Raw genomic sequence first — 8,022 nt, 5'->3', positions numbered from 1 at the left:
CCGGAGAAGACAAACTCACGTTTCCCCTCCATTCCACCCCCCCCCCCCCCACTCCGCCCCGCTCTTCCACGCCTTCGCCTCCCCGCCACCCCCCCACCCCCCAGTCACCGCCGCCCCACCCCCCCCTTCCCCAGCCGAGGGAGCCGGCGGCGGCTGTTGGTTCTTAGGGGTTGCATTCAAAAGTGTGGCCGGTATTCATGACTTTAAGTGGGTGTTCTTCCCCACCCCCTCACCCCCAAAGCTCCTTCCCTCCCCCCTCCCAGTCTAGTTTCACACCCTCCCCCTTGCTACTACGCAAACAAGAACTCCAACGATTCCCCCTCGTCAGATTTGATTTCAGGCAGCGTATGCACCTAAAACAGATAATTGGGAAGGTGGAAAATGTCACCTGATTCACACTGAACTTTTGAAAATCTCCCCACCCCCAAACACACACACACATACACACACACTCACACACATACACACACTCACACACACACACACTAGGAGACCGCCCACCGCAAACAACTAAGACCCCCATATAGATTTAAAGAGAGACTGCACTCCGATTCTGACGTTCATTGAATACAGCAGTCTGTCTTAGTGGTGCTCTCTTCCACTTGATATTGTGGCTCTCTCGCTCGCTCACACACTCACACACATACTCTCTAGCTCGCTCGCTCACTCACTCACTCGCTCACTCACTCGTATCCTGAGGATGTTAAATCAGAGAAACCAGCCGGGCATGCTTTTACTCCTGATCCTGCTGTGCCAGTTCATGGAAGATCGCACAGTCCAGGGTAAGTAGGCTAAGGTTTGTTTGTCGGACTGATTTGTCTCGTACTTTTCTGTCTACCCGTCATGATCTGTTCTGTGCTGTTCTGGTCTGCTTAACGCCTCTCTTTGAAGATGGTTCGTTGTACCAAGTTAACTGCTCCGGAATGTACAGCAATAGGAAAACTTAAGGAAGTGACATTCCGGACTGGAAGCAGTATTTATTGCTAGGGTTATCATTAACACATGAAGAGTGAATGAGCAATAGTTCAGCAGTTAGGACTGGATGCTCAAAGTTCCTGCTGTAATTAGTTTAGAGATGTTATCTCCTCTGGGGGGGGGGGGTAACGGTGGGGAGGAAGCATCAGTATCCTAAAGACTATAGACGACCCATTTATAAACTAATTATGTATATCATATGTGTACTATTTTTTACCTCTTTCCTGGATAACTATATTATATGACTTTTGGGGGACACTGAATTTACTCCTATGTCTGGGAAACGTGGTTCCAGAAACTTGGCACAAAGCTAATATTGGCAGAGGAAGTTTTTAGGTGGAAAATAGTTTTCTGCTCTGTGGATCCTTCCTTTCCTCTTCTCAAATTTATTCAAAACAGTAATCTAGGTGGAATATAAGATACCCTTTAAAAAAAAATCCTTCCAAAGCCACTTAATTTTCAATAGCTAACTATAAGGAGCTCATAAACTGATTACAATTCTGATATAGGTAGACTAAGTGACTAAGACCTTGAAGTTAACTTTTCGGAAGAAGACTGCTTGGTTAACTTATTGTTTGAGGAACTTTTTTTTAATGTAATAGCCTACAGAGCTAGAATCAATTGGTATTGATCGGGTTGCCGGAAAAAAAAATCACATTGATGATTCATGCTAGATTCACCCTACCAAAATCCCCTGCATTATAAACCCAAGAGTTACTTCAACAGAGTTTTTGGCTTGGGCCACTATAGGACCTCGAAACTTTTTTTAACACTAAATTTTTAAAAAATAAAAAAACCACCAAAAAACTCTTTCTGGTTTAAGAAGCACAGCACATATTTCATCATGCTTTCCAGAAGATGACACATTAACCTGTAGCTTTAGCAGCCATATCATTGTTATTTTAAACTTTTTAAATGCCTTTTGGCATTGCCTCCTAGCTTTCTGCAGGAGTTACATACAATTTGTCCGCCGTTCGCGAGATAACTAGCAAATTCGTTTAATACAAGTTGGGGGCACTAGAAGCAGCAGACTTCAGGGATTTCGAAATGACTATTGGGGCAGGCGAGAGAGTTTCTCCCAGTTCTTGAAGATTGCAAAATGGGCCGTTGGACTGCAACTCTGTGCAGCAGCAGCGGCAGCACCCGCAGCCTCACAGCGGCAGTGGCAGCGGCAGCGGCAGCAGCAGCAGCAAGGCAGCGGCAAGGCAGACTGGTCGTGCAGAGGTTGTTTTGTTTTGTGTGTTTTTTTCTTTCATTTTTCAGAGGTGCCTTTTGCTCGACTTTTTGGTGCTCTGTGTGTGTGTGTGTGTGTGTGTGTGTGTGTGTGTGTGTGTGTGTTTAAGTTCCTACTTTCCTAACCTCTGTCACAAATAATACCCACACCGCCTACATGAAACCAACATGTAAAAACATCCGTCGCATCCTGTTTTTGTCAGGTTATTTAAGCTGCCCTTCGAGTTGCTGCAGGTTATGAAATGGGACGAATAAAAGTAAACAGTCTAGTAAAAGTCAATGAAAGCTGCACGTGTTGTGTCTGGGTCACTGGTAACTGACACTGATATGGCTGGAATGCTCTCTCTCCTCTCCCCCTCTCCCTTTTCACTTCTCTTTTCCCAATTCTCTCTCTCTCTCTCTCTCTCTCTCTCTCTCTCTCTCTCTCTCTCTCTCTCTCTCTCTCTCTCTCTCTCTCTCTCTCTCTCTCTCCACCCTCCTCCACCTCCTCCTCTTCACTCCCCTTTCTCTCTGTCTCCCTCCCTCCCGTTGTCTGTCTCCCTCCCTCTATCCCCACCCACTCCACCCCCTTTCTCTGTTACAGCTGGGAATTGCTGGCTCCGGCAAGCAAAGAACGGTCGTTGCCAGGTCTTGTACAAAACTGGTCTCAGCAAAGAAGAGTGTTGCAGCTCCGGGAGGCTTAGCACTTCGTGGACTGCAGAAGATGTGAATGACAGCACGCTTTTCAAGTGGATGATTTTTAACGGGGGCGCCCCGAACTGCATCCCTTGCAAAGGTAGAGCTACTCTTTTAAACTTTCAGGCCGTTCAATAGAGGGCGTTCCACTGGCAGCTTCTTTCCTGACCTAGGAGGCAAAATTAGGCATTCTTGGTGTTGGGAAGAGTGGGGCTGGATTGGGTGTCTTTTGTCTGTGGATTTAGTTTAAAGGGTTTCTTTCGCACCCTTGAGATGATTGCGTGTTTGAAACGCGCCTTTTGGAGACTTCCGACAAAGAACCGATCTACAAAGGTCCTTATGCTTCTTAGTCCCATGTGACTAGAGAAGTCAACCGCAGTACCCTCTGGCGAATATTTTGGATGGATTACTGATCTGGACAGCACCTACGCTCTCCCCTAAAAACCCTTTTCCTCTTGAAGGACTAGTTTCTCTGCCCGCTAGCTCCAGGTTACACAATGGTGTAAGGCACAAATGATCCTCGTGGCTGACCTCGTTCTATAAACGATACCTCTTTCCAACTCCTAGAAACGTGTGATAACGTGGACTGTGGACCTGGAAAGAAATGCAAAATGAACAAAAAGAACAAACCTCGGTGTGTCTGCTCCCCGGATTGCTCCAATATCACTTGGAAGGGCCCAGTCTGTGGACTAGATGGCAAAACCTACAAAAATGAATGCGCTCTCCTCAAAGCCAGATGTAAAGAGCAGCCAGAGTTGGAAGTCCAGTACCAAGGCAAATGTAAAAGTAGGTTTGGAGTTCTTGAAACAAGCATCCTCTTCCTCTAATCATCTGTTAAGTAGAAGTAAAGTTTGTAGTAGTTAGGAGTTGACAACTGTATTGTCATCTTTAAAATGGGGTGATCCTCAAAGGATTGTTATGTGGATCAAATGAGCTAATGTGTGGATGGGGCTTCCCAAAACTCAAATGGCTATATAAATGTGAGCTGCTACCATCCATTTGGGGCCATGTTGCCTTCAACAATAAGGAACCCCAAATAAAACTATTTGGGGCTACTAAATATTCATTTTAAACAGTGGAGTCCAAATAGAGTCAGTGGACTTTGTCCTGAAAAAAATCCCCAAGTATCTTTTGAAAAGATGGAGGCTTGTTTCAGGATTTGAGTGATAATATTAAAAGTTCCCTCCCTAAGGGCCAAGCTATGCCTATTAATGTTTGTGTGTTTCTGTCTTTATTTCAGAGACCTGTAGAGATGTTTTATGTCCAGGCAGTTCCACATGTGTGGTGGATCAAAGCAATAATGCCTACTGTGTGACATGTAATCGGGTTTGTCCAGAGCCTACCTCCTCTGAACAGTATCTCTGTGGGAACGATGGAATAACTTATCCTAGTGCCTGTCACCTGAGAAAGGCTACCTGCCTGCTGGGCAAATCAATTGGATTAGCCTACGAGGGAAAATGTATCAGTAGGTATTCTGATTTGGGGAAGGGGGGATGGGGTGGGTAGAGATTACTAGTGGCTAGTTACAGCTTGATTGCCTGGTTGTCAACAAACAAACAAATCAAAAGCTCTCCTGAGCAAGTCACTTCCACTGGCAGGGAGATGTTTTCCATTTCTGATGTACTGGCTACAGCTTGCCTCATGGAAACAGCTGTCTTCAGGAAGTGTTGGCAAACATATATAAATGCCAGTAAGAGCATGAACCAATTGATTTTCCATCTTTCCCTCACCCCAGCTCAGGACTCACTCAAATTTGTTGACTTAAAGGGAAATTGTACTATAGAGAAGAAATAAAAAGGGTATGGTTCCTAAGCTAATTGGAACTATGAAATATTATTCCTTTGCCCAGAAGTCTTCTTTTTTTAATAATCTTTTTTTCTGTCTTGAACTTTGGGAGCCCATAGAACTTTGCTAAAATAAAATTTCTCCCAAGATTATGAATAAAATCTCCTCTCATGCACTATCTATTATGTAAGAACCTTACATATTTATTTAGCAATCCTTTATTCCAAATATTTTTAAATGTCTTATGAGCAAAATATATAATTTGAAGCTCCGAGTTCATTTCTAATCTTAGGATAAAAGAGACAAGTGCCTAACTTGAGGGAGACAGTGGGAAATAGCTTACGAAAAGTGTGTGTCTGTGTCTGTGTCTGTGTGTGTCTGTGTGTTTTGAAAAGGAAATGCTGGGGAGGGGTGGTAAAGGCAAGAAAGAGGGAAAAGAAGTAAGTAAGGGGAAGAAGCAAAGATATGACTTTACTCATCACAGAAATATTATATTTTAGAGGCAAGGTCCTGTGAAGACATCCATTGTAGTGGTGGAAAGAAATGTTTATGGGACTCCAAAGTTGGCAGAGGCAGGTGTTCACTCTGTGATGAGTTGTGTCCTGAAAGTAAATCTGATGAGGCTGTCTGTGCCAGCGACAATGCCACTTATGCCAGTGAGTGTGCCATGAAGGAGGCTGCCTGCTCCACAGGTGTGGTCTTGGAAGTAAAGCACTCAGGATCTTGCAACTGTAAGTGTTATTTTTAACCTTGTAGCCCTTAAAGGCTTTAAAGGCAATCCTTAGGTAACAAAGTTTTATGGAGGAGAAAAAAAGAAAGAAGGGAGGGAGGAAAAGGGTAAAGATGGAAGCAAGGGAAAGGGAAGGAAGGAAGAATGAAGGAGGAACAGGAGGGAGGGAAGGTAGGAAAGGAGAAATGAAGGAAGGCAGGAAGGAAGACAGAAAGAAGGAAGGAAGAAAGGAAAAAAGGAAGGAAGATCTATGTAAACACTGTGCTGTAGGAAGTAGATGATTAGTAAAAGGCATCAGCTCTTCAGTAATCACCAGGGGAGTTCCTGAAATTGTTATCAAAATATTTGGTTTTTTTTAGAATATCAAGTCATCAGTTGGGGTTGCCTATAAAAACACCTTTCAAGCTATTTTGTTCTAATTTGTTTGTTCTGTGTGCTTTGCTGTTGCTTTATTAACACTTGAATATGACCTAACTCCATAAAAAGAAAAAAAAAAAAGACAGCTATATGCCTATGGGCAGCTGCTTCTCTGCAGATAGCCACTACTAACTTTGAATTAAGGACTCCAAGCATTTAAACCTAGAACACAAGAGCGCTTTTTATCTGATTTCAGGAATCTGCCAGTAAAACCTGAGCCATTGATTCTTCAGAACTTTCTGCAGTTTTTGACTTCATAGATTATGTCTTTAAAAGCAAAACAAAAAAAAACCCCTTATTGCATAACAGCAGATGCAAAAGAGCATCTCACTGCAAGTCACATAAAAATGCACCGCTGTATTATGGCTGTTTCAGAGGGCTTTGAAAGCGTGCACTGAGCTGCTTCTGCGCTGTTGTTGTCCTTATTTAAACAACAGCTCCCCTGTATTCCCCCATCTAGCCATTACTGAAGACACGGAAGAAGAGGAGGAGGACGAAGACCAGGATTACAGCTTTCCTATATCGTCAATTCTAGAGTGGTAAACCCTCCATCAGTGTTGGGATAGCCCTTGGGCAAAAAAAAATCAGTGTCCATACTGTAAATAAGTGTATGCTTATTTATTTTGGGGGGAAAAGTACACGGAAAGGACCTTTGTCCTGCAGTCCTCTCCCAGGCAACCTTTCCACTGACTTGACATGGGAGAGGCTGTCAGTGTGAGGTCTATTGGATTGGGCTCCTAGTTGAGACTTGTAGACATTTATTTATACTGTGTCATGTTTTATAATTTATACATAAAATGTCTGGTTGACTGTACACCTTGTTTTTGAAGAAATTTATTCGTTAAAGGAAGAGCAGTTGTTATTTATTGTGAGGTCTCTTGCTTGTAAAGTAAACAGCTTTTTTTTCCTTGTAAAACATTTTAATCCATTCCTTACCACTCACTTACTGGTCACCTTTCAGTCCACTGCTGTTTAATTCCCTTTCCACTTTAATGAACATGCATGTCAGTTTCTATCATGTTTATTTATTGGATTTTCTGCTGCCAGTTCTGTACATACATGATCCCTGGGGTTTTTGTTTACAAGGAATCTTGACTGACCAAAAGGCATTATAACTTGACTCAAATGCAGAGTACAGTGGTCTCATCTTAAAGGAAACTCCTGCTTCAGTTCTCTTTCATTCTGCCCAAGATAGTCTGGGGATACTAGTATTAGAGTGAGACAGATATGTTATTAGACTTTGAAAATTCACAGATCCAAAGAATTCGGGTGAGAAAGATGACTAAAAGAAACATGGGTGTGTCATGGCAGTGGAGGGGAGATTAAAAGACACATACATATTTTTTAGGTGGTTTTCCTTTCAGCTGGACTGCTGTACCCTTTAAGTTAGTTCTTTTTTCAAACAATATGTCATTAAAAGGTATATTAAAGCTTTATCAGTTCAGGTTTCTTGCTTTTCATAATTCCTTCTGATGCAATTTTATATTTTCAAACATGGCAAGTTAAATATAAATTCATTTAAATATATAGTTTTGTACTTTTCTACCATGTAAATGTGCAATGTATATAAAAAGTTATAATGTGTATTTGTAAATAAATGATGAGTGAAAAATAAAAAAAATGTTTTAAAAAAATACCTGAATTCCTCCTTATGGAAAGAGACTAGATTGGGCTTCGGGTGAGTGATCCTCATTATGTGATATAATAGTTGATGCATAATTTACCAGAAATAAGCACATATGATGGCAGAATCACCAAGGATTGGTTAATTGTAAACATTAGTAAGAGATTTATTTGTACCTAGTGCCAGCCTTTCTCTAATTAAACTCCATTGAAATAGACAAAGAGTCAATGTGATTTCCTATTTGCTAACTTCCTCTCAAGCTGGGCTGGAATTTTTATCCTAAGTAACATGCTTCCTCCTTTGGTCTGTCTGTGTTGGAAACTTTCATCTATGCCCAGTTAAGTTTGAATCTACTCATCCCACTTACCAAATGAGGTTAGTCCTGGAACATCAAAAGGAACCTTATCACAAAGAAGGGGTCCCAAAAGACTGTGTAGTAAAGTACATCACTGAACTGTCTCACACATATCCTATGCAAATAAATGCCCTTTTCCTCAAATTGGCAAGTCTGTGGCCTTAGCCTAAAAGAGGAAATTAGAGGGGATAAAAGTTGGAGCAGCTTGATTTTGACACTCTGAAATGA

General features: G+C 42.1%; 1 protein-coding gene across 2 annotated transcripts; it reads left to right on the top strand.

Annotated features, from left to right (window-relative positions):
- The first annotated feature begins 296 nt into the window (after positions 1-296).
- Positions 297-7,449, top strand: FST (follistatin). Of its 2 annotated transcripts, none has more exons than XM_072605654.1 (6): positions 297-782; positions 2,792-2,983; positions 3,451-3,669; positions 4,124-4,348; positions 5,169-5,399; positions 6,276-7,449. In XM_072605654.1, exons 1-6 carry the CDS (start codon positions 701-703, stop codon positions 6,356-6,358), a joined length of 1,032 nt encoding a protein of 343 aa, XP_072461755.1. In that variant the 5' UTR covers positions 297-700; the 3' UTR covers positions 6,359-7,449. The 2 variants fall into 2 exon arrangements, with proteins under 2 accessions (XP_072461755.1, XP_072461756.1); XM_072605655.1 differs by lacking the exon at positions 6,276-7,449 and adding an exon at positions 6,012-6,107 and having other exon boundaries at positions 301-782.
- Positions 7,450-8,022: the final 573 nt, after the last annotated feature.

This window comes from Notamacropus eugenii, chromosome 4, assembly GCF_028372415.1.
Source record: "Notamacropus eugenii isolate mMacEug1 chromosome 4, mMacEug1.pri_v2, whole genome shotgun sequence".
NCBI lineage: Eukaryota > Metazoa > Chordata > Mammalia > Diprotodontia > Macropodidae > Notamacropus > Notamacropus eugenii.
Note: the sequence above shows the minus strand (reverse complement) of the source record. Positions and strands in the feature narration are given on the sequence as shown.